This window comes from Lutjanus erythropterus, chromosome 7 (genome assembly GCF_056507025.1).
Source record: "Lutjanus erythropterus isolate fLutEry1 chromosome 7, fLutEry1.hap2, whole genome shotgun sequence".
Lineage (NCBI taxonomy): Eukaryota > Metazoa > Chordata > Actinopteri > Lutjaniformes > Lutjanidae > Lutjanus > Lutjanus erythropterus.
Window position 1 is genome coordinate 42,802,549 of NC_139323.1, and position 26,541 is coordinate 42,829,089.

Below are 26,541 nucleotides of genomic sequence, written 5' to 3' on the forward strand. Positions count from 1 at the left end.
TCTGTCCGTCTCTCTGTCTCAGTGCTTAAGTCCTCTCAGTAACAGGACGCGTCCTTTCTGTCCTCTTTATGTCTCCTCCTCCTCCTTTATGTCTCTCTCTCTCAGTCCGAGTCTACCTCGCTCTACCCTCTGTGTCTGTGTGAGTCCACAGCGCCCCCTGCAGGACACTGAGGACACTTCTGTCCTCATTGTTTCTGTTTCCTTTTGTCTTTTTCTGTTTCTTCTCTTTTCCTTCTTTCATGTCAAAGATATTTTTTCTTTTGATCAAAACATATTCATAATTTTATATTTAATTTATTTTCACTTATTTTTAACTAATTAATAATTCAGGAGAAAATACAACAATAATAATAATAACATAATAAAAATAATGTAAATAAATAAATAATGGATTCTTTTATTAATTCACACTATATTTATTGATTTCTACTAAATTTGTTATTTTTGCTTAATTAACTAATGAATCATTCAGGGAAATATAATAATAATAATAATAATAATAATAATAATAATAATAATAATAATAATAATAATATATTTATTCTGACATTCAACTATTTGATGAACTGATCTCTTCAAACTTTATTTTAAATTCTATAAAATCTGAACAGATGTGACACGGAGCAGCACAGACTCTCTGACCTCTCACTGACTGATTGATTAATTGATTGATTGATCGTCAGAGTGTGAGAACAGCCTGAGTGATTGATCAGTTTGATGACGACTCGATGCTGCTGCATGACGTGGAGTCATGTGACCACCTTCACTTTCACTCACTGAGCTCAGACGTGTGTTACTGAGTGTACATGTGGCGTTCAGGGGCTTCTTTAACAGGAACGTTCGTGACCTTTGACCTCTGACAGCTTTCAACAAACTTGTAACTAAAACCAAATTTTTATTTTAACACCACGAGGCAGAAAACTTGAGATAAAGTGATATAAAAGTGAGTGCAGACAGTTTGTCCTGTTCGTCTCTCAGCTCAGACTGACTGTCTGTGAACTCACCTGTTCAACTCACCTGTCCTTCATCGTGTCACATGACCTCTGGACTGAACCCCGAACAGGACGGACGAGATGAAACGTCCAATCAAAACTGAGACTGCAGCTGCAACCAGAGGAACGTGTTCAGGAACGTGTTCTTTAAAGTACTCATCAGGACTGATTAACATTAATTTAATCATCGATTGATCTGTTGATTGCTTTCTTGATTGATTGTTTAGAAATTTGGTCCATAAAATGTCAGAAAATAATGAAAATCAATTGATCCTGTCACAATCTTGTCAACTGAAAAATACGTCCAACCAGGTGGAACGCACGCCGATTGACAAGCTCGGATCAATTAAGTGATTTTTAATATTTTCTGACATATTATGGACCAAACAATCAATTGATTAGTGGAAAAACTATTGTCAGATTGATCACTAGTTGAAAAATAGATGAAGCTCCACCTGGTTTCACATTTAGATTCACAGATTATGACAGGATTAATTTTTCATCATTTTCTGACTTTGAACTTTTGTTTTAATTAAAAAAAAACACAAAACCCTAAATGATTGATCAATAACCAAAATAGTTGATTAATTCAATAATTGATTAATGGTTGCAGCTTTTGTTCTCTGTGAGTCTTTTAATATAAAAACAGATTTTTACTGCTGTTATTAACTAATAATTATTTTAATTATGGATTAATCTGCTGATTAATTTCTCCATTAATCAATCGATTGAATGGTTTGTAAAAATTCTTAAGTCAATTTAATCAAAGAAAATCAAAGAAAGAAAAGCAGAAAATCAGAGGTGAAAACTTTTTTTTTTCAGATTTTATAAACTCTTCAGATGTTTTTTGCAGAGTCAAATTTAAGAACATCAAATTAAAAAACAGTAAAAGTATTTGAGTAAATGTACTCGATTACTCAGCAGTAATGTCTCTGACAGATATGAAAACAGACAAACAGGAAATGTGGTCAGAAGAATAATTATTTTATTTTGTGTTATTGCTCAGACAGAAACTCTGCTGTCAGTTCACAGAAACAAAATAACAAGAAATCTAAAAGTTATTTTCTAACTTTTCTCTTCATAAAATACATCAACGTGACAAAAATACAGAATCAGGACGTTCGGTTCGTCTTCATCAGTTAAACATCTTCATCATTTCAAAATAAAAGCCCTCTGCTGCTGCTGTGTTTTTACATGGAGACTGAAAATAAATCAAACAGGAGAAAAACAGGAATTTAATGTCTTTGAAGGCACCACAGAGTCTCACGTTTCACTTTTCTGTGTTGGTCCCTTTTATTTTGAATAAGTCTGTGTCGTTTCCTCTATAACATGTATATGACGTGTATATAACACGTGTATAACAGAACGGTTCTGTCACTTCTTTCAGAGCGAGGAACAGGAGCAGAAACAGTCCTGAAGTCGGTCAGAGGTAGAAAAAAAAAAAAAAACTGGAACATTAAACATTTTTTCAGACTGATTTCTGATTGGACATCAACCTTCACGTTTTTTTCAACCAATCAGAGATTTAACAAACAGTCAGCAGCCAATCAGCTGTCAAACATTTAAATATTTCTGAATCAGCAGACGTCACATGATCAAATTTAAAGGAGCAGTTTGTGTAAATCTTCACTTTTTAACCTTCATGTTCCCTGAACTCATCGTTTATACACATCTGTCACATCTGTCTGATAACTGACGGTCTGATTAATGAACTTATTGATAACTTCATTTATACTTTAAAAAGCTTTAATTCTTCAGTTACAGTAAAAGTTCAGGAATGGCTTTTATTATTTGGTATACTGAGTTTTTTTTAACCCTTCAGAGACTCTTAAACTCATAAAAACAGTCAAATAATTATTAGAATTATTAGAATTTATTAATTTAGGTTAACTTGTGGTTGAACCCTTGAATGTGTAAATAATAAAGACAAACCTGTGCAGCTGTGAAGGTTAACAGATGTTTTTATGGGATGTTTTTGGTTAAATAAAATGATCTTATCTTTATCCCTTAAACACTTTAAGAAAACTTTAAATATTTTAGACATTAATGTGTAAATTCAGAAGAATCTTCTGTTTTTTAGGGTTTATTAAGATTTTTTCTTTTAATCTTTGTTAACTGGCTGCTCATTAAAGACGGACAGTCGTCATTTTTACCACTGGTCAGTGAACACAACATCAACTGAGACTAAATGTTTATTGATCTCATAATGTTTCTGATCATGTGACCTCACACTTCCTGTCATGAAAGCTACAGTTTCCTTGGCTCTTAAACACAACGTGATGTAAATACAGGCCTTTGCGATAAATCTGTATTGATCGTATCAGAATATGAGACTAGATATCGTGATAGATTTTAGATTTGCCAGAAGCTGCTCTGTTATCCACTTCTGATGATTATTGATCAGAAAAATCTAAATCAAATTTTTCTCTGTAATACTGTCAGCGTGCGTCTGTGTGCTCATCACGTTTGGATCTAATCGATTAATCGATTTTCCATATTTTCAGATATTTTATGGACCAAACAACTAATTGATTATTGAAAAAATTATTGCCATATTGATGACTAGTTGAAACACAGCCAATTAAAAACAAATTTAAAACAAACACCTATTAACTGATGACTCAAGAAAATAATCAATGAAAACAATCGTCAGTCGCAGCTCAAAATGTCACAGCCTACATGATCAATAACTATCAATATCGGCCAATATAAAACGTGATTATTGTGACAGGTTTCGCAGATGTATCGCCGAGGCCTCCATAGTGTTGCATTCAAAGTCCCTTTAAAACAAATTTCAGACTGATCACTGATGTTCTGATGTCCGATACTGAAGCAATAATCAATATCTTTTAATCCTGTAAACATGAAGAGCTCAGTAAGTATTTATTATTACTGAAGTTTATTTTTCTGATAAAACATAAATATCTGGATCCTTCAAATTAACGTCACGTTCAGTTGTTTGTGTTTGTAATCAGCTGATTGGTTAAAATATTGACAAGCGTTCAAACAAGTGATTAATGATTAATTACAAACGATTAATCTTCAGCTGGTTCATTACCAAACAACGATCGACTCATGACACTTTGGACCAACGAGCCAACCAATCAAACGCTTTTGTAAGGCTGAGTGGGCGTCGCCTGCTGCTGGCCCCACCCCCTCCATACACACACACACACACACACACACACACACACACACACACCCTGAGTTTGTCCCTTCTTCTTCTGTTATTATTGTTAATCATGATTATTGCTGATTATTAGAGTGATCAATCACATCGACACAATCTGCTGGTTCACTGATCAGAAACAGGAAGTAAATACTGTAACCATGACGACAGAGTCGCCATCAGCTGATCCTTCAGTTTATCAAAAAAACAAAAATAAAACAAAAATATTTCTTCTGTGACAATAAGAAATATAAAATCTTTATCTAAATAAATCCTCTGTTTCTGTTTCAGCCAATCACACGCGAGAACATGACATCATATTTACATACATCTCATTTACATACAGTATGAACAGAGCAGCGTTCAGTCCTGCTGCTTCATGACGGTCCCACACAGGAGAGAGGGATTGTGGGTAATGTGTCCTCAGCTCAGGTCTGTAGTTCTAGTACTGGATGTACTCAGACTGAAGAGACTGAAAGAACAAGAACAAGAATGAGTCAGACGGGTTCTCTGGGTTCTGCTGACGTCTGTTTGTTCCTCTGTCTGATCTGTAGAACCGACACATACGCCTCGGTTGGACTCTTTTCGGTTCTCAGGTGTTGACGGTACCCGGTAACTCATACTGAGTTAGTTTAAGGTTCACTTTTTGATTTAATCTGTGAAAACCCTCAAACTTTTCACTTCATGAACTGACTGGATCAATTTTCTTTTAGTTCTTCTGACCTTTTCAGGTTTAGAGCGCAAGAATTTCCTCGTGTCCAAAGTGTTCCAGTCTTTCATGTTTTGTTCTGGTTTAATATTAACATTTCTCTCAGGTGTATTTTATTTTAATCATGTAATAATTAATGTTTGCTCAGTAAATCAGGACACAGCCTGACAGGTAAAACTCAGGGCACAAACGGCTCGCCTGACGAGTGAATCGGCGTCTGATCTTCTGTCCTCAGAGGACGATGGTCTGCTGTGTCCTCGCTCAGACTGAGATCGTCTCTGACAGACGGAGACAGGGACACTCTGAGCTGGACACAGACCAGCAGGACGACAGGAGGAAGAGGCGCCATGACCCTTAAAAAAAAAACAAAGACGAATAATCGCTGGCGAAGCTTCGAGGACCAGAGAAGCGATTAAGGAGAATTCTGTTTGTTTAAACTCAGCAGCAGCTTCATGTTAGTGAAGTTCACAGAAGTCACATCTGTCACGTCCCAGTTTACAACATGTGGACATGCAGGCGGTCAGACGGTCAGTCAGTCCACTTACAAACTTTAGTTAACGCGACAAACAGAATGAAGAGTCATGTGACCTGTTCAAGTTCACAAACAGCAGAGAAGAAGAACGTTGGAGGACTGAAGTGAGAGTGTCAGACATGACGAGTCGAAACTGATCCAAAAAAACAAACAGGAAGTCATCTGAACAGACTGAGTCATCATGTCACAGAACCAGGCTAACTGTTCCCTCTATTCCCAGTCTTTATGCTAAGCTAAGCTAACGGCTGCTAACTGTAGCTTCATATTTAGCACAGAGACACAAACGGAAAAAAGAAGTGTGGAAGTTTAGTCAAAATCTAATCAATGAAATAAATCGTGAACTGAATAAATGAGGAAATAAATATATTAATGCATGTAAATATAAATAAACAAGTTAATATTTAAATAAATCAATTAAAAAAACGTTTTATTTAGGACTATTTGATTTATTTCAAGGAACTTTCATTCCAGATGTATTAGTTTCAGTGGACTTTTTAAAAATAATAATGTCATTAATTCCACCCAATCAGGAAACACTAACTGCTGAATCAGAGATATAACCACGCCCCCTTCATTTGCATAAAACAAATGTAAATAAATAAAACATTTTTCAAACAGAAAACTAATTTATGTATTGAACTATTGACTCATTTCTATACATTTACATGCATTTTTATTTTTACTGTCTATATTTCAGGGTTTATGTATTCACTGATTGATTCATTTATTGATCACATATTGACTAAATGGGTGGTCTGTGCAGAACAGGAGGAGCTCCAGTAAATATTAAAGTATGAATGTTAATATTAGAGAAGAACTCAGGTGTGGTTAATAATGTAAGAACAGACAGAACCAATCAGCAGAGAGGGGCGTGGCTGAGCTGCTGCTGTGTCAGAGGACTTACAGGTATGGAGCGGCTCAGGTAGCGTCCTGACGGGCCCTTCAGAGCGCTGTAGGGCCCGGGGCCCCTGTACAGGTTGAAGTCCTGAGGTCCTGGCCGGTTGCTGACCACAAAACCTGAGCTTTTCCCTGCAGGGGGCGCCACAGAGCCCCCATACACACCACCGTTGTTGTTGACCTCGTGCTGCACGCCGCGAGACCCGTTACCATACCGACACAGAGAGGGCGGGGCCAGAGGGGAGGGGGAGGGGCTGAGAGAGACAGAGGAGGAAGAAGGAGGAAGAGAGGAGTACGGAGCATTTTTGTCCTCGTCCACGTCTGCAGCGTACAGATCAGTGAGAGAGCTGGCCAACCGCGAGCTGAGGATAAACACAGGTAAACCAGGCTTAAACCAGGTTTAAACCTGACTTCTTATCAGTTTAAAATAGGTTTAAGCCTGACTTCAAAACAGTCTGAACCAGGTTTAACCCTAACAGATCAGTTTAACTCAGGTTTAAACCCGACGTTCACTTGAGTGACAGAGGTGGGCAACTGCAGGATAAACACAGGTAAACCAGACTTAAACCTGACTCCAAAATTAGCTTAAACCTGGTTTGAACCAGGATCAAGTCAGGTTAAAACAATCTGAAACCGACCTCCTCATGTTGGACGCTGATGAGGATGGACTTCTTCCGATCCTCTTGGCTGCAGCAGAAGCAGAGGATGCTGGGAACTTGGAGGACTTGAGGGGGGAGGAAGGGCCCTGACCGACACCCATCGATAATCTGACCACAGTGACACATATCAAATCAATACATATAATGATTACAGCTTATCATTAGTCAAGCAACTTATAGGTGATAAACGAGTTGTTGAGTGCTGATTTGAGAAACAACTCTTTTATTTTCATTATTTATTATAAATCAGTGATATCATCACATTTAATGACACTGGTCAAAGATTAAAAACAGGAAGTGTGAGTCAGAGTTACCTGAGAGGTTGTGAGGACGACCTGCTGTGTATCTTCATCTCCTCCACTCTGAAACAAAACATGACAGTTAGTCTCTACATCACACCTGCATCATCACACCTGCATCATCACACCTGCTGCAGCCTCCATCATCACACCTGCAGCCTCCATCATCACACCTGCATCATCACACCTGCATCATCACACCTGCAGCCTCCATCATCACGCCTGCAGCCTCCATCATCACACCTGCATCATCACACCTGCAGCAGCCTCCATCATCACACCTGCAGCCTCCATCATCACACCTGCATCATCACACCTGCATCATCACACCTGCTGCAGCCTCCATCATCACACCTGCAGCCTCCATCATCACACCTGCATCATCACACCTGCAGCCTCCATCATCACACCTGCATCATCACACCTGCAGCAGCCTCCATCATCACACCTCCATCATCACACCTGCAGCAGCCTCCATCATCATACCTGCAGCAGCCTCCATCATCATACCTGCATCATCACACCTGCAGCCTCCATCATCACACCTGCATCATCACACCTGCAGCAGCCTCCATCATCACACCTGCATCATCACACCTGCAGCAGCCTCCATCATCACACCTGCATCATCACACCTGCAGCAGCCTCCATCAACACACCTGCAGCCTCCATCATCACACCTGCAGCAGCCTCCATCATCACACCTGCAGCCTCCATCATCACACCTGCAGCAGCCTCCATCATCACACCTCCATCATCACACCTGCAGCAGCCTCCATCATCACACCTGCATCATCACACCTGCAGCCTCCATCAACACACCTGATGTACCTGAGAGCTCCGGTGGTGGCGGGGCGGGGGGGACGTCGGCTCTTTAAGGCTCTCAGTTTGTCTCCCTGAGTCAGACCTGGTCCGCTGTCCACCGTCTCACTCTGGAGGAGAAAACAAACACACCATCAGGTACACTGTGTGGGTGCATATCAGTGTGTATATTGTGTGTATTACAGTGTGTATGTTGTGTGTATGTGACCTCGGTCAGGCGGTCGCTGCTCGGGGATCTGGTCATGTTGCTGTTGTGGGTGGAGTTTGTGGAGTTGTGGGCGGAGTTTAAGTTGAGGTCGTCCATACTGGTGATGAGGTGAGACACCGTCCTCTCCTCCAGCTTGGTCTTCTGAGAACGCTGGCTGTCACCTAGCAACCACATCTCTGACTGCTTCCTGTAAACACACACACATTCACATGACTCTGATAGACAGACAGGAAGTGAACTACAAATCAGCAGCAGGAACTTCCTGTTGTCCAAAACTCAAACAGAGTCAGTTCAGTGTGACAGAAAACACAGCAGAAGACGAATCAAGCTTTTCAATGAAACTGACTTCTGATAATCGATCAATCAGTAACTGTTGGTAAGGTTGGCTGCTTCCAAAATTATGAATCTTAAGGAATCATTAAGAAACTAAATTTTTGATTCCACTTATCGATCCCTGCACTTCGATGATTCCTTTCACTCGTGTTCATCTCATGTGTGCTTTTGTTCATCCTGTGTATCATATTTTACACTGTGTACATCACATATCATACATCTGCTACACAGCATCAACCAAAACATGCTCATCAGAACCGCAACAGGTTGTGTTTTCACACCTGATGTGACTGCAGCACGTTGCAGCTGCAGCAGACTTGCAGTAAATATAGAATAGAGTTTTCTGTTTTTGCTGTGTGCTGCAAACAGCCATAATGTTTCTAAATGGTAGTTTTTACTCAGGGTGCAACGGATGGATGACTGTGTGCTGGACTGTGTGTGATGGATGACATGACACATGTTTGGACCAAACAAATACTAAACCTCCTGAGATGTGAAATTTGCAGAAATTCATATTGTTGTTCTGATAAAAGTTGTAATTAATTGTGCAGCTCTAAAGTAAACTGCTTCATTCAACAGATGAATTCAAACGTCTATCTATTATATCAGAGTCAGAGTCAGACTGTGAAACTGATCTGAGTCCCTGCAGGCACACACACACACACACACACACACACACACACACACACACACACACACACAGCATGGAAACAGCAAACTGTATGGAAACTACTGAGACACACAGAGAGAGAGATAAGAAGCAGGAGCTCTGTGGTATATCACACACAGTGACACACACACACACACACACACACACACACACACACAGTGACACACACACACACACACACACACACACACACACAGTGACACACACACACACACACACACACACACACACACACACAGTGACACACACACACACACACACACACACACACACACAGTGACACACACACACACACACACACAGTGACACACACACACACACACAGTGACACACACACACACACACAGTGACACACACACACACACAGTGAGGCGGTGGTTCTGTCAGTGGTGTGTGATAATCTGAGCTGAACTTGATAATGAGGAGGTGAAGAACAGAGTCAGTGGGTCAAAGAGAACTGAACTGAATTTAAACTGATTTTTTTTTCTCCACTCGAAGCTCTTTCACTCTCTCACTCTCTCACTCTCTCACTCTCTCACTCACTCTCTCACTCTCTCACTCTCTCACTCAGCTGATAGGAGCTGAAACAGTGAACCAGCTGATCATGAATTAATCTGCAGACATCACTGAAGTCATTTATCAACTAATGTTTACTGCTTTTTTATTTAGTTTTTATTTCTGTTTCAGAAACTTAAACAATAACGTTCTGGCTGTTTTTCTGTTTGTGTTTTTACAGCTGATGTGACTCCGACAAAACAGACTGAAACAAAACTGTTTGAGAATCTAAGAACCTAAACATGGATCATCAAATGTTCTGTTTGTTTTCTGTCTCACTGAACTGAATCTGTGACATTTTAAGGACCAGAACACATCATATGATATTATATTTCATATGTAACAGCTTGAAGGAAAAACAAGCCATGCTGGTTCTTTCACAGGGTTCCTCAAGGGTTCTACCAGTTATATTTCAAACTTTTTAAGACGTGTGAAGAGTAAAATTTAAAGCCAGCTTCACAGCCATAATATCAAAGGAAAATCAGTCTGCATTTTAAGAACTTTTACTTTTTTAAAAATAATAATATTAAATGTTGCGTCACAATAAAATATTAAAAAGTACCAATAAAAAAGGTGATGATGATGATGAAGCTCAAACATTTTATACATCTGACCTGAAGCTTCCTGCTGAATGATGATCAGTGACTCACTTATATTTATTTACATTATTTAAGTTTTTTTTTCATGTGACTCACTCCTCCAGGAAGTTCTGCTGTGGTCCAATCACAGAGCCCGGTCTGCAGATCCTGATCCAGGCGATGGCCTCACCTGCTGTGAAGCGGTAATGTTTCATCAGGTAACAGCCAATCAGAGTGCCCGTCCTGCCCAGACCAGCTGATGGACAGACAGACAGACAGACACACAGACAGAGAGACAGACAGACAGACAGACAGACAGACAGACAGACAGAGACAGACAGAGAGACAGAGACAGAAAAAGACAGACAGACAGAGAGACAGAGACAGAGAGACAGAGACAGACAGACAGAGAGACACACAGACAGACAGAGACAGACAGAGACAGAAAAAGACAGACAGACAGAGAGACACACAGACAGACAGAGACAGACAGAGACAGAAAAAGACAGACAGACAGACAGACAGAGAGACAGACAGAGAGAGAGACAGACAGACAGAGAGACAGACAGACAGACAGACAAACAGACAGACAGACAGACAGAGAGACAGAGACAGACAGAGAGACAGAGAGACAGACAGGGTCAGTGTCACAGAGCAAACCTCCTGTTTTGTGTTTGTGATCAGAAACACTTTAATATCTTAATTTAAAAAATGATCAATAGATTAATCAATAATGCAAATTATTGTTAAAGGAAAAATAGGTCAATAGGTCAGTTGTTGAAAAATGGACACAGATGTGTCCTCCACATGTTTGGACGTGACAGGATTAATTAATTAATTGATTAAATGATTGATTGATGTGTGTCAGACTGCCTCCTGCTGGACTCTCTGAGACGAGCTCCTGAGACGTCCTCACCTTTGCAGTGGACGGCCACAGCTCCGTCCGTGCTCTCACAGATGTGCAGGAAGCGGCGTGTGATGATGTCACTTGGCGTGCTGCCGTCTAAGAAGAAGAGGTCATAGTGGTCGAAGCCGGCGTCACTGAAGCGTTTGGAGTCATAGATCTTCTTGTTCAGACGGATCACCACCGTCACGTTGTGTTTCCTGAAGTACGGGAAGTACGCCTCAGGGGCGTGGAGAGGGTAACCTGGAGGGGGGGGCGGAGCAACAACCACAGGTGGTAAACAACAACAACAACAACAGTCTGACACACAGAGACACACAGTGGAGGGCAAATCACATCTTCAGTTTCTGTGTCGGTGATTCAGGTAGTTTTAGAAAAATGACAGACATTGTTTTGTTTGTTTTCTCTGTTTATTTGTTATTTACATTGTTTTGTTTGTTTTTTTCTGTGTCTGACTTCCTGCTCGCTCCATCTGCTCTGTGCTAACAGACACACCATCCATCAAATACAGACTGAGAGTGTATTTGAAGCAGAGCTGAATCCAATGTACACTTACAAAGATTTCTTTTTTATCTTACAGCAACTCAAACATTTCTATGATCGTTTTTAAATCTGCACACAGTTCAGACGGTTCTGAACGTTTGTGTTGTCTTGTATCTTAATACGAACCCTTGTTTGTTCTCTAAAGACCGAAGTTCTTGTGATATTCTTCTGGCAGCTCTGATGATGTCTTCTATGTTGACTTTATCTCCAAGTATCAAAAAATATTCCCTGCTGTCCTCGTCAAATAACAAAGTCCCCACTGAGGACAGACCGCTCTCCCAAAATGTTTCCCATGAAGCCGTTCTTAAAGTGACAGTTCACCCAAAAATAAATGTCCCTCAGTGTCTCCTCCCCCTGTTCTGATGTGAGGATGATGAAGATCTCCAGTTCATAAAATTCTCCTGGAGCTTCAGCGGAAAACTGAACTGCAGCCAAATCCAGAAGAACTGAAGTGAACAGTGACCAGTTTGAAAAAGTGAAAAAAGAACACACACACACACACACACACACACACACACACACACACACACACACACACACACACACACAAAATGTCTCCATGCTGCTCGTGTGCTGTGATCCAAGTGTTTCCCAGTCCTGGTCCTCAGGGACCCTGAACACACCTGATTCAGATGATGAGGTTGTTGTCAGGCTTCAGTGACGAGCCGATCATCACAGGGGTCCCTGAGGACCAGGGCTGAGAAACACTGCTGTGATCCAAGTGTCCGTAAGCCACAACATTAAAATTTGACCCAAAAAGACGTCATTTCCACCATGTTTGAAGCGGGTCACAGGCTCTCGACCAGGCGGCGCCACTGCAGCAAAGAAATGATGTTCCTCTTCTATGTCGAAGTCCTCGGACATTTTCTTCTTTGTTGAAAGTTTGTGAAATCAGCTGTGCGTCTAACAAGTCAGTGTTTCTGAGCAGATCTCTCTCTGTTGGCTGAGTCTCTTCCAGGCAGCATGTAAACACAGAAGTCAAGCTATCGACATCTCGTACATCTCGTATATCTCGTACATCTCGTACATCTCGCGTCGCGCCGCTTGGTCGACCCAAACCCACCCATCCTCACATCAGCACAGAGGTGAGGAGATACTGAGCGACATTTCATTTTTAGGTGAATTATCGCTTTAAAGACCCTCAAGCTGTTCGTAGGAAGCTGCCAAAAACCCGAGCACTGTGTAGAAAGGCTGCGATCAGCTCTGGGTGACGTGGTGCAGCCGTAATGGGACGCAGCCATGCCTGGTGAATCAAGCTGTCAGACTCCGCCCCCCCACCCCCCGCCGACAGCAGACAGACTGACGTCGTCTCTCTGTGGACTCACCGTTCTCTATTTTAGTTTTAGGATGAGGTCCACTGAAGGCCAGAAATTTCCCCGGGACGATCCAGTTCAGATCTCCGTTCTCCACCCGCTGAAAAAACAAACAAACAAACAAACAAACAAACAAACAAACAAACAAACAAAACACACAGGTTCAATTCTCAGAAACACAGAACAGACGGTCTTTAAACCACAGTGAACAGACAGTCAAGGTCTCAGTCAGTAAACACTGAAGAATCAATTATTAATTTATTATTAAATTATCTTCCAACTATTTTGATGATTGATTAATTTAAACAGTCCAGATTCTCTGATTTCAGTTTCTTAAATGTGAATATTTTCTGGTTTCTTTCCTCTCTGACAGTAAACTGAAGATCTTTGGGTTGTGGACAAAACGAGACATTTGAGGACGTCATCTTGGACTTTGAGAGACATTTTCTGAACCAAACAACTGATTGATTAGTGGGAAAATGATCACCAGATTGATCACTAGTTGAAAAATAGGTCCAAACGTGTGAAAACAGGTGGAGTGAAGAGACGTCTATAATGTGGACAGTGAGCAGGAGTTTGATCTGTTCAGCTGTTATTTACCTTCCAATAACTGAAATCGGAATCCTATTTTTAATTGATAAGATTGTGACAGAATCAATATTTCACCATCTTCTGAAATTTTATGGATCAAACTACTAACTGATTAATTTGAGACTGATTAACTTTGATTAATCTGTTTGGATTCTGGATTAATTATCTCATATTGTCTTCTGTCTTTTCTGCTTGTGTTGCCTAATCAGCTGATTTGATTGAAACTTTTACTTCTGTCAGACCTTTTCTGTTTGTCCTGTTGTCACGTCTCCTCATAAAGTCAAACTTTATTTAAACAGCTCAGTATCACAAATGACATGTAGAGAGAGTGAGACCCTCTGACCTGCAGATCTTCCACAAACTAAAGAGAAACTCCCATAAAACAGACCGATGACAGAATTTCTGACAGACTGTGGGTCCAGGAGGACGCTGAAAGTAAATCCTCCTGAACAGCTGAGACGACCTTCTGACTCGTCAAAAGCTTTTTCTTCTTCTCCATAAATAATTGATGCATCTGCAGCTCTGCAGTGTTCAGGAGGAGGAGGAGGAGGACAGACTCTGTGCAGGTAAGTTCACACTGCTGCTGGTTTTTACCTCGTAGTGTTCGTACTCGTCCACGTCGAAGTTCTCAAAGTCGAAGAAGCCGTGCTGCAGAGCCTGAAACACAAACGAATCACACTGAGGACAAGAAGCTCAAAGTCACTCTGACAAACTGTGACGAGCTGAAAGACAGTTTACAGTTTTAGTGTTTGACACCCTGCAGGTCCACAAACACACAACTGCAAACTATTTTTCTTCATTATCCATCTATAGTTGATTGATAATAATCAGTGGTTGAGTAATAAGTAATAAGTCAACCTTGACCTACTGACCTACATTTTCTTTCCTGTTGTGATTATTTTCATTATTGATTATTCTGTCGATCATTTTCTCCACTAATGGGGCGTACGTACGTGCAGTTAACATTTTCAGTCATTTTATGGAGCACAGTAATAACTGAATGAATGACAGATAATGAAAAACGATCATAATGAAAATATTCATTAGTTGAAAGATGTTTTCTTCAGTGTGTAGAATCTGACATGGAGGTCAGCACGTCTCTGCTGAACCACAATCATTTTACAAACAAAACACGGCGTTTTTATCAAATATTTCACTCATTTCATGTGACGTGAAAGTTTCAGTATTAATGTAGTTAATAAACCCTTCAAATACAACATTAATAGATTCAAAATGTAAAGATTCACACCCAATCATTAGTTATTTAAAACTTCTAAGATGAATCATAATGAATCGTCTCAGTCACATGCACAATTCAGTTTATTAAGCTCCTCCCACTGAGGCCACAGACTGTGACATCACCTGTATGATGTCACATGTCCAGCTAATCAGAGCGGGGCCGTTTGACTCTCACCTTCCTGATTCCTTGCAGGCAGTCGAGCACGGTGAGGTTGAAGGAGCAGTTCCCGAACGACGCGTCCCTGCAGAGACAAGAGATCAATAATCAATACCTGCATCATCAGAGACACGCCCTCTGATCAACTGTAATGATCAGATCAACCCATCTTGAGCTGAGCTGCTGCAGTGTCATTATTAATCATTATTGATCATCAAGTATGAATTCTCCTGTCTGCTGAGGTCCAACCAGCTAATTGATTATCGGAAAAATTATTGCCAGATTGATCCCTCGTTGAAAAATAGGTCTAACAGGTGTTTGGACCCATTTTTCAATTGAAAAGATTGTGACAGGATTCATTAATTAATTTTCACCATTTTCTGACATTTGATATTTTAGACGTGCAGAAAAACACCTGGAAACACCTGGAAACACCTGGAGTCACACACTGAGGTTCATCTTTAAATAACTAAAGAGCTGCAGCAGGTAAATATTCAGGTCATTGAAAGTCTCAGATGGTCAGTGAACGCCTCACTGCTGTGTGTGTGACTCAGTGGGCGGAGCCTCCTCATGTTTAATCCATCAGCAGCCTGCAGAGCTCAGAGAACTCCATTCAACACACACACACACACACACACACACACACACACACACACACACACACACACACACACTGCTGTTATATAACCAGAGAGAAAGACAACAACAGGGTCTTTATCCTCCACACACACACAGTGACACACACACACAGTGACACACAGTGACACACACACACACACTGACACACACACACACAGTGACACACACACACACACTGACACACACACACACAGTGACACACACACACACTGACACACACACACACAGTGACACACACACACACACACACAGTGACACACACACACACACACTGATGAAACAACAAACTGAAGCTCCAGACGAACTTCACTCCTCCAGTTTTCAGTTAACGACTCTAAACTTGTCAAAAGTATTGATACTTTAAATATATTTTCAGTTGATCCACAGTCGAGCTGCACAATTAATTGTTATTGAATGATTATTGTGAGGTTCTGTTGAGCTGCAGAGACGTTCTGACATAAAAAAAACTTTGTTCTCTAGATGAAAGAAAACATGTTTGTTTGGTTCAGACTTCAATAAACATCATTTATATAATAAATATAATAAATGTCACATCATCATCATGACTTGTTGTTTTACATTGAACATGAAAACTGTGATGCAAAACTGATCATTTCTACTAATCAGTTCCAGTCAAAGTGATCTCAATAAATCTTTTTGCTTTAACCAAACTGTGGAGCTCTGATTGACAGGTGTATTGATCAGAGTGATCAGTTGAGGCTCTATCATCCTGCAGCAGATAAAACAGACTTCAGACAATAATAATGACAATAATAGTGATGGGTCATGATTTTTAAATAATCATTACATTATAAAAAAAAAAAAAAATAGTTCACGTGACGATTGTTTTCTCTTTTAAAATCTATTGTCTCTTGTTTGTTTGCTTTATTTTACCGATGCCTGGTAATAACGTGATGCGACAGGCTACGAGCTCCTGCTGGTATCAGTCCAAACCAGCTGCTGCGATCAGACGTCAAACTGAAGGCTCTGAGTTTTTTGTGTTTTGTGTAGTTTTAGTGTTTCTTCTGTAGTTTATCCTGTTAACCTGTGTTGTTAGCATGTCTGGTCCCACAGGTTTGAGCCCAGTGAATATCAAACAGCATTTTGGCATGACATGCTCATCCTTAATCAATAGAGGTATTGATTGTTTATAGTGTTGTACTGGAGTTTAAAATTGTGATTTCATGAACTCAAACACAGACTACATCACAAAGTGAACAAACAAGAGTCACAAACTTGTTGTGCAACTTTACAATATCAGTATAGTTGTTTGTCTAATTATGTAAATTTGTTATGTCTGTTGATTGTTTATGTTGTTTATATGGTTCTATATGTTTTTGTTTTTTTTATATTTCCTCTTTTCAGGGGTCCAAGCAGTGACACTCACTGAGGACCCCTGCTGTGTCACGTCACATTATTATTTCCTTCTTTCTTTATTCTTTTTTCTCCAATAAAAGTGTTTGAGCAACAAAAACTGTGAGAAGAAATTTCACCAAAATCAGCATGTGGGTTGTGAACTCCACCCACTACTCACACAACAAACATAACTCACTGACCTCAAGGTGGCGCTGTAACAAACAAGTTTAAAAGCAGCTTGGTGTCGACTAAAAGTTCTTTCAATATTTGAATTGTTCAATTCATCTTCATCTTTTCTGTTGTGTTAACTCCAGATAAACTTTACATCTGTGGTCTGTTAGTGTGAACAGGAGGAGGAGGAGGAGGAGGAGGAGGAAGATGACAGCAGCAGTGACTCACCTGAAGGGCAGGTAGGAGGCGTTGGAGCCAGAGATCAGAGCTCTGTATGCTTCTTCTGGAGTTTTCTTCAGGTAGATCACCTGACACACACACACACACACACACACACACACACACACACACACACACACACACACACACGCACAGTGACACACACACACACACACACACACACACACACACACACGCACACAGTGACACACACACACACACACACAAACACACATGTACAGTGACACACACACACACACACACACACACACACAAAGTGACACAAACACACACACGCATACACACAGTGACACACACACACGCACACAGGTAAACACATGGGAGTCATAAGCACATCTTTATGCTAAGCTACATTAGCAGCAGCCATCTGTGTACATCATCTGAGAAAACATGAAACGAGACATTTGAGGACGTCTTCTTTGACTTTGATCATTTCCTGACATTTTATGAACCAAACAAACTAATTGATTAGTGGAGAAATATGAAGAATGTTGTTTAGTTAAATTCAAACCACAGTAAAAACAGCTGGTTCAGTCTGATTGTATCACAGCTGCTCTGACACACAATCAACTTCTGTTTCAACACCATCAAATATTCAACACACACTAAACACACCAGCACACAGAGAGTGTGTGTGTGTGTGTGTTTTACCTGCAGAGATCTGTGTTCACTCTGCTGTGACAGACACACTGATGTTTATCAGGACTAAAACACAAAGTTTAATTTCAGACTCATCGACTGGTTTCACAGACAAACAACAGTCGGTTCAGACGAAGCAGGATCCTGTACGTGATATCTGCTGTCTGAACTTCTACACACACATGTACCATTTCTTTTTATATTATTATTATTATTATTATTATTATTATGACATCACTATGATGCCGACTACAGAATCAGAATAACTTTGGGTCTATAACAATGACAAAGAATTAAATAATAATGAATAAAAACAATGATTAATTCCTGTTCAGTTTGTTTGCTACAGTCACAGGGAGGGTGAAGAGCTGCATGAGGCTCAGGAGCCACAGGTTCAAAAACACATCTGATGTTTGCCGTCTTTAAACACGACACAGACATCAGAATCTCTTTCCTCTCTTACTTTATGACACTTAATCAAAGCTATTCGTTTAAATATTATTTAACATATAAAATGGTGATGCACTGTGTAACCTTTGTTTTATTGTGGTTTGTGTGTTCTAACAGAAGTGAACGCATCGTCATCATTTAGAAATGAGATCACACAGATGTCTGATTTGAGATCATGATTTTTTTTTTTAATTATTTGCGTGGCCCTCAGATGTTTCTGCTTTTTGTATTGAATTTATTTAATTATATCTTTACATTTACTGTCTATGTGATTTTCTTTCTTTCTTTTGTTTTTTTAACCCTTTCTTTTAATAATTTGTATGTCAGGGAACGTTTTGTTTTGCAAAAAAGGACAATTAAAATAAAAAGTTCCAAAAAAAAGTGCAGCACTATTATGCAGTGATAAAATATAAATAATTACTTTAAACAACTAATATTTCTGGTTATGAGAAGTGAAGGTAACAACATTTAATCAGCTAATCGCACACGTACGTGCTGCTCTTATCATATATTGGACATCATTTATAGTAATATTTGTTTGTTTTTTTGGATACTTTATATTGCAGGTTGTACAGAATTTTCCTCGGTTACTTATTTATGTTCTTTGTCTTATGTCTCCTTTATTTATGTCTCTTGTATTTCTATACTTTATATTGGTACTTTCAAAATGTATTTATACTTAAATATTCTTCTTCTTCTTCTTTTATACTTGTGTCTCACAGTTCAGTAGCATTCAGAGCACAGGAAGGCAACAGAAGTTATGGTTTAATTCTTCTTTAACATTTCTATAAAACAAAACAATTTATTAATAAACATATTAAAGAGAGTCTGTAACAAACTCAAACAGTTTATGATGTTCCTGTTCTTGTTCTTCAAGTGAAACAATCATGTTCACAGATTTGAACTACAGTTCCCATCATTTAGGAACTTTTGGAGGCTGTAAACAGGAAGTATCCTAATCTGTTCTGACCTATAGGAGGCCTGCAGGCATGCTGCTGAAACAGGAAGAGATGGTGGTGATGACTCACAGCGTATCCTCCAATCAGCACAGCGGCGTTGGACCTCTTCCTCTGGTCGAAGCTGGTGTAGTGAACGATCCTCTTCCTGGTCAGAGTGAATGACTGCAGAGGAAGAGAAGAAGAAGAAGAAGAGGAGGTGACATGACTGCAGGCGGAGCTGAGACGATCAGAACATCAGTGTGAACAATCAATCAGCACAAGATTAAGCAATTATTTTAATAAGTGACAAAAATCATTGATCACTTTTCACCGACAGCCTCCTCATGTGCTTTAATATAATAGTTATAATAATAATAACTTTATTTATAGACAACAATTCATGTAGAAAATACAACACAAAGTACAGAGTATAAAATCAGAAAATTAAACACATTTAAAACAATAAAAGCAAGAATAAAGTCAAATCAAAGTTAAAACTGTAGGTAAAACGACATCAGTTAAAAACACTTCAGGAGAAAATCACAGTAAAAATGTATTAATTATTAACACATTAAAGACATTTTACAGACTAATTAATTAATTAATTATTAATTAAACATTAGATTCTCACACTGACCTGTGTGTGCGTGTGTGTGTGTGTGTGTGTGTGTGTGTGTGCGTGTGTGCGTGCGTGTGTGTGCCTGCGTGTGTGCGTGCGTGCGTGCGTGCGTGTGTGTGTGCGTGTGTGTGTGCGTGTGTTCAGATATTTGTAGTTGATCACACCTTCATGTAAAGACTCGTTGGTGTGTGTGATGATCCACCACCACACTGTAAAAAGAATCCCTCCTCACAGTTCAGACAGGAAACAGCAGGAGGGAATTTCAAAGTAAAAGACTTTAACTTGATGTGTGTGAGCTTCACATGAACTTCAGCACGTTCACTTTATTTTTCATTAATCAGGCGATCATTTTCGTCATTAATTGCTTTATTGATCCTGTCACAATCTTGTCCATTTAAAAATAGCAGAAATCAGAGAAGTTTTTGCTTTAAAAAAATGAGCGATTAATAAATAATGAAAATCGTTGGTGATTAATTGATTAATTGATTGATGGATTAATGGTTGCAGCTGCAGTCACATGTTCTGTTTTGTGTCTCAGGTGTTTTTCTGCCTGCAGGTGAGGTTCAGTATGAGCGTCTGAACAGGGCTGATAACAGGGTGTGAATGAATCCAGACCGTCCGGTCGGCTGGTCGCCATGACGAGTGACAACAGACATCCAGAGGAATGTGGTCACCATGGCAACAAAAAATAAACAAAACACTGAGGGGACGCTTCATAGAGACGAGGAGAGACAGCAGGACAGCCTTATGGTTTATAGAGACGTGACGACGTGTCAGACAGCTTCAGTGTGTCAGAGGTTAATGTCAGGGACAGCCAATCGGACGGCGACTCCTTCAAGTCCAGTCGGATATTACAGTGTTTTTCCTGTGGACTTTCTAAAACTGACAAATCATTGTGACCTGATTTAGGACCAAACAATAAATCCTGGGAAGAATTAATTTGTGTTCAAATAAACATCTCTGCATCACCTTATATTATCTTGACACATTTTATTGAAATCATACACATTTTAAATGTGCCATAAATGATAAATATATTTATTTAGGCTGAGTTAACAGGTTGTCTTCTAACACTTATTTCTTCTCATCATGAAAACAATACAGCCTGCTACTTAAATGAAACTAAATCAGTGCATTTTGGCAGCTCTCATTTTTTTCTTCTCCTCAGTAAAAAAATATTCACATTTTAAAATCTTAAATTTGCCGAATTTCTCCTTTCACCTTTTGTTTATTTGAGGTTTTCAAATAAAATCTCCTGTGACACATTGAGATGTGAGGGACATCCTCATTGGACGAATATTTAAGAAAATACAGACGCAGCCACGTGTTGATACTGACATCATCATCATCATCATCATCGTGTTGTTTTGTTTTGAATCAGAGGCTCATGGTTGTAAATGTGAATCACAGCCTGTTAATCAAAACTATTTGATGAAGTCACGTGAGAGAAATGTTGTTGATTATTGGAAAAAAATATTGCCAAATTGATCACTAACTGAAAAATAGATCCAGACATTTGAAAACAAGTGGAGGCTCCACCTGTTTTCAAATGTCTGGATCTATTTTTTAATTGACAAGATTGTGACAGGATCAATTGATCAGTTAATCATTTTTAGTCACTAAATTTGTCCCCAGATATCCTCGCTGCCTTCTTTCACCTCCCTGTTCAGTGTGACAGAATGATATATGTGTGTGTGTGTGTGACGTGTGTGTGTGTGTGTGTGTGTGTGTGTGTGTGTGTGTGTGTGACATGTGTGTGTGTGTGACATGTGTGTGTTGCATTCTGGACATTCCTGTTGGGGGAGAGTCAGCTGCAGCAGAAACTCACCTTGAGCTTCTTGTTGAGTTTGCAGCAGTATCGGTACAACATGGCCAGATTCAGAGGACCAAAGTCTGCATAGAAACTGGACATAAACACACACACACACACACACACACACACAGAGGACACACTGTTAGCTGCTCAGGTCACTGAGGGCTGAAGAGGGAAAGTGATGATGAGGAGCAGAGAGTGAAAGTCTCAACTTAAATTCCACAAATATTTTCTCCTTATCACACATGTGAACACGTTTAACACACTGAGGTACAAATACCACAAACACACGACACATGGAGGCCAACAACTGCTCTGTGAACTGAAATGACTGATTTTATGAATGGAGTTTGGTTGGAGTGATCGAACAAAAACAACTTTACTCTTTAAATCTACTGTTTTTCACAGGCAGGTTCAGACTGACTTTCTAGGAAACATCACAGGTTATGATGGCTGGGTCACATGACAATGACTGAGTGGAACAGTCGTCCGTCCTTCCTCCTGTCCCTCTCTGTCTCTCCCTCTGTCTCTCTCTCTGTCTCCCCCTGTCTCTCCCTCTCTGTCTCTCTCTCTGTCTCCCCCTCTGTCTCTCCCTCTGTCTCTCCCTCTGTCTCTCTCTCTGTCTCTCTCTCTGTCTCCCCCTGTCTCTCCCTCTCTGTCTCTCCCTCTGTCTCTCCCTCTGTCTCCCTCTGTCTCTCCCTCTGTCTCTCTCTCTGTCTCTCCCTCTCTGTCTCCCCCTGTCTCTCCCTCTCTGTCTCTCCCTCTGTCTCCCCCTCTGTCTCTCTCTCTGTCTCTCTGTCTCCCCCTGTCTCTCCCTCTCTGTCTCTCCCTCTGTCTCCCTCTGTCTCTCCCTCTGTCTCCCCCTCTGTCTCTCTCTGTCTCTCCCTCTGTCTCTCCCTCTGTCTCCCTCTCTGTCTCTCCCTCTCTGTCTCTCTCTGTCTGTCTCTCTGTCTCTCCCTCTGTCTCTCTCTCTGTCTCTCTCTCTCTGTCTCCCTCTCTGTCTCCCTCTCTGTCTCCCCCTCTGTCTTCCATAAATCTAACCCTCAGACTTTTGTCCTGAACCTCAGAAGAGTTTCATGATCGATTGATCGGTCATTAAGAATCTGATCGATCATGTAAAATTCAATCAATCTGCTATCAAATAAACATGTGAAACATGCAGACCCTTATATGCTCCATAGGCTACACTTCTAAAAGGGTTCTTCCTGAAGGGCTGTGGTTCTCTGTAACTCTCTTTAAAGGGTTCCAACTTTTAGAAAAAAAAATTCTAACAAGAACCTAAACCTGGTTCTCCTGTGGGGACAAGCTGAAGAACCCAACATGATTCTAGTTAGTAGCTTTATTTCTAAGGGTGTACGTAACGCTGTCAGAGAACGTGGAACATGTTGCTGTGGAAATAAAACACACACACACACACACACACACACACACACACACACACACACACACACACACACACACACACACACAGCATGATTTCACTGAGTTTGTCAGACTTACTTCTCATAGAGGAACTCGTCGTCGGTGCAGAAGTAGTGTGTGTTGGTGGTGCTTTTAGGTTTACTGCGTAACGTGGCGAAGTACAGACGTTCTGTCAGACAGATAGAGACACACACACACACACACACACACATAAAAAAAGTGATCAGTTCTGCTGTGTGATCATTCTGTTCTTACATTTAAAGATGTCAGGGCTGCAACTCCTCATTATTTTCAACATCAATTAATTGATTATTTTCCCGATTAAGCAATTATTTATCAATAGAAAACCATTCATTGATCATTTAATTCAGTCACAGTCTTGTTAGTGAAAAATAGGTCCAAACGTGAAAACAGGTGGAGCGCACAGATCTACGTCCGTCTGCTCCACCTGCTTAGTGATCAATCTGGCAATAAGTTTTCCACTAATCAATTAGTTTATTTGGTTCATAAAATGTCAAAAAATGTTGCTCAAAGTCCAAGATGACGTCCTCAAATGTCTTGTTTTGTCCTCAACTCAAAGACATTCAGTTTACCATCTATAAAGACTACAGATCATTAAATAATTAAATACGGTTTGTTTCCAAATTATTCTGAACATATTGAAGTAACTGATTTAACTGCTGACGGACAGAATTTTGGATCATTTTGTTTTCAGGAGACAATGAAGCAGCAATTTATGAAAAAACTGAAAAAATGTTAACAACAAACAGCAGTGTTGCAGATAACAGTGTAAAACAACATCAGACACTACATTTTCTGTGTGTGTGTTTGTTCAATACCCATTAACCTGTCGATCAGCTGACAGAAAGACAGACAGGTGAGGCTGCTGAGGGGCGTGTGTCTCCAGCTGTCTGTGTCCTACAGTCTGTGAGCTGCTGTCTGTGTCTCCAGCTGTCTGTGTCCTACAGTCTGTGAGCTGCTGTCTGTGTCCTGCTGTCAGTGAGCTGCTGTCAGTGAGCTGCTGTCTGTGAGCTGCTGTCTGTGTCTTCAGCTGTCAGTGTCCTGCTGTCAGTGAGCTGCTGTCTGTGTCTCCAGCTGTCTGTGTGCTGTTGCCTGTGTCTCCTGCTGTCTGTGTCCTACAGTCTGTGAGCTGCTGTCAGTGAGCTGCTGTCAGTGAGCTGCTGTCTGTGCCCTGCTGTCTGTGTCCTACAGTCTGTGAGCTGCTGTCTGTGTCTCCAGCTGTCTGTGCCCTGCTGTGTGCATCTGCAGAGACTCTGCAGCTCACTGACTGGATTTCTTTATTTATCTCATTATTTTGCTGCTCGGGACGTTTCACCAACACTAAACGTTGGTATTTGACATCCTGATGCGTTCAGGAACAGCTCAGACAAATCCTACTGACTCTATCATTAACCTCTTTGCACTAAAAACCAAAATAAATAAAGTTGAACTTTAAGTGACATTTACTGACAACTCAAACATCCTGAGTTTTAGATAAATGCTTCACTTTTATTACATCTGTAACTTTAATATATTTTAACCTTAAATACATTCTGTTTCTTCAAACTTTTAATCAAATGCAATATTTTCAACATTAGAAATAAATATTATTTTTTATCAAATAATTAATTTATTGACCAATGTTACAGCTTGAAAACTTTGTTTTCACCATTAATAAACCATTTAATACTTTAATATACTTTATATAGTTTTACCTTTAATAAAGTGTTTAATATATTTAACAGACTGATTATTAAACTCTGTATTTTCTACCTTTAAAGGTCCAGTGTCTCACATTTAACGGGATCTGTCATCTAATATTTGATTATGTGAGTTTAATATGCAGGTCTTTATAGTGGAGCCACAGATTCACAGCGATATCGATCAATATCAGCGTGTATGTTGTCTGATATGAAAACATTTTATTTTAAACTAAACATAACACAGATTGTTTTTATTTGTTGGCTTTAAATGGAGCAAATGATGTATTTTTATATATATATATATATATTTTGGGGCATTTATGCCTTTAATGACATGACAGCTGAAGACATGACAGGAAATGGAGAGATTGGGGGAATGACACGCAGCAAAGGGCCGTGGACGGCTGCAGAGGACTCTCAGCCTCCATCAACTGAGCTATCCAAGCACCCCTCAAATGATGTACAGTTGATGTTTTTCCTTAATTTCAGTTTAATATACACATATTTTGTGTATTTGGATTTTTTTATTTATAATTATTTGTAAATATTTTTAAAAATTCCAGTAAAACTTTCAGTGCTCTGATATCATTATAGACAATAAAGGTTATCATCAAACTGTAAAATCTCCTGCCTCCATTACACATCTTTGTAAATATTTACATTATGTACATATTACCTCTAATAAACTGTATAATAAACATTGTAATGTGCCTATCATAAATGGTGTAATGTACCTTTAATGCACCTTTAAAATAAACAGTGTAATGTATCTTTAAAAATAAACGGTGTACTGCTATTTTTAATGCACCTTTGAAATAAACGGTGTAATGTACCTTTAATGAACTGCACCGCTCCCAGCAGCTCCCCGGCGGACTCCTCGGAGTTCATGCCGAACAGGGCGGACAGGATCGGGGAGTGTCGGACTCCCTCTACCGTCATGGGTCCGTCTAATTCCTGGCCTCTGTCACCTCCAGCAGTTAGCCTCACAAACTTTTTCAACTGCTAACAGCTAACAGGTTAGCTGCTAGCGGGCTAGCAACAGAGCTAGCAGAATAGACTGCTAGTTTATAAAGTTTATAAACTTTCTCCTCAGTTTCCCATCAGTCCCTGCGGCTGGTCTCCGCTCTCAGAAGAATCTTTTCTACCGGCTCTACTCTTTGTTTTTCCGTCTTTTCTCCGGGAAACGTTCCCGGGTTAGCATGTTAGCGCCGCGATTGCTTGACGACGCTTCGAGTCTGAAACTCTGATTGAACAAATCCCTCCTTAAGACGTGTTACCATAGGAACGGGAGCCGCTCCTATAGCAACCACAGCCAATCACCGAACAGAACAGACTGCGCTGCCTTCATGGTCCACTGGGAAACACAATAATGAGGCTTTCA

General features: G+C 40.1%; 1 protein-coding gene across 1 annotated transcript; it reads right to left on the minus strand.

Moving 5' to 3' along the window:
* Nucleotides 1–3,874: 3,874 nt before the first annotated feature.
* On the minus strand, nt 3,875–26,213 carry cdc14ab (cell division cycle 14Ab). Its single transcript, XM_084723869.1, has 16 exons — nt 25,994–26,213; nt 23,536–23,626; nt 22,051–22,126; nt 19,694–19,786; nt 17,565–17,644; nt 15,189–15,255; nt 14,369–14,431; nt 13,196–13,283; nt 11,340–11,570; nt 10,541–10,679; nt 8,288–8,474; nt 8,089–8,189; nt 7,273–7,320; nt 6,938–7,066; nt 6,307–6,661; nt 3,875–4,633 (listed from the first exon to the last, which is right to left on the minus strand). The coding sequence occupies exons 1-16, from the start codon at nt 26,097–26,099 to the stop codon at nt 4,604–4,606; spliced, it is 1,884 nt and encodes a 627-aa protein (XP_084579995.1). The 5' UTR covers nt 26,100–26,213; the 3' UTR covers nt 3,875–4,603.
* Between the last annotated feature and the right edge of the window lie 328 nt (nt 26,214–26,541).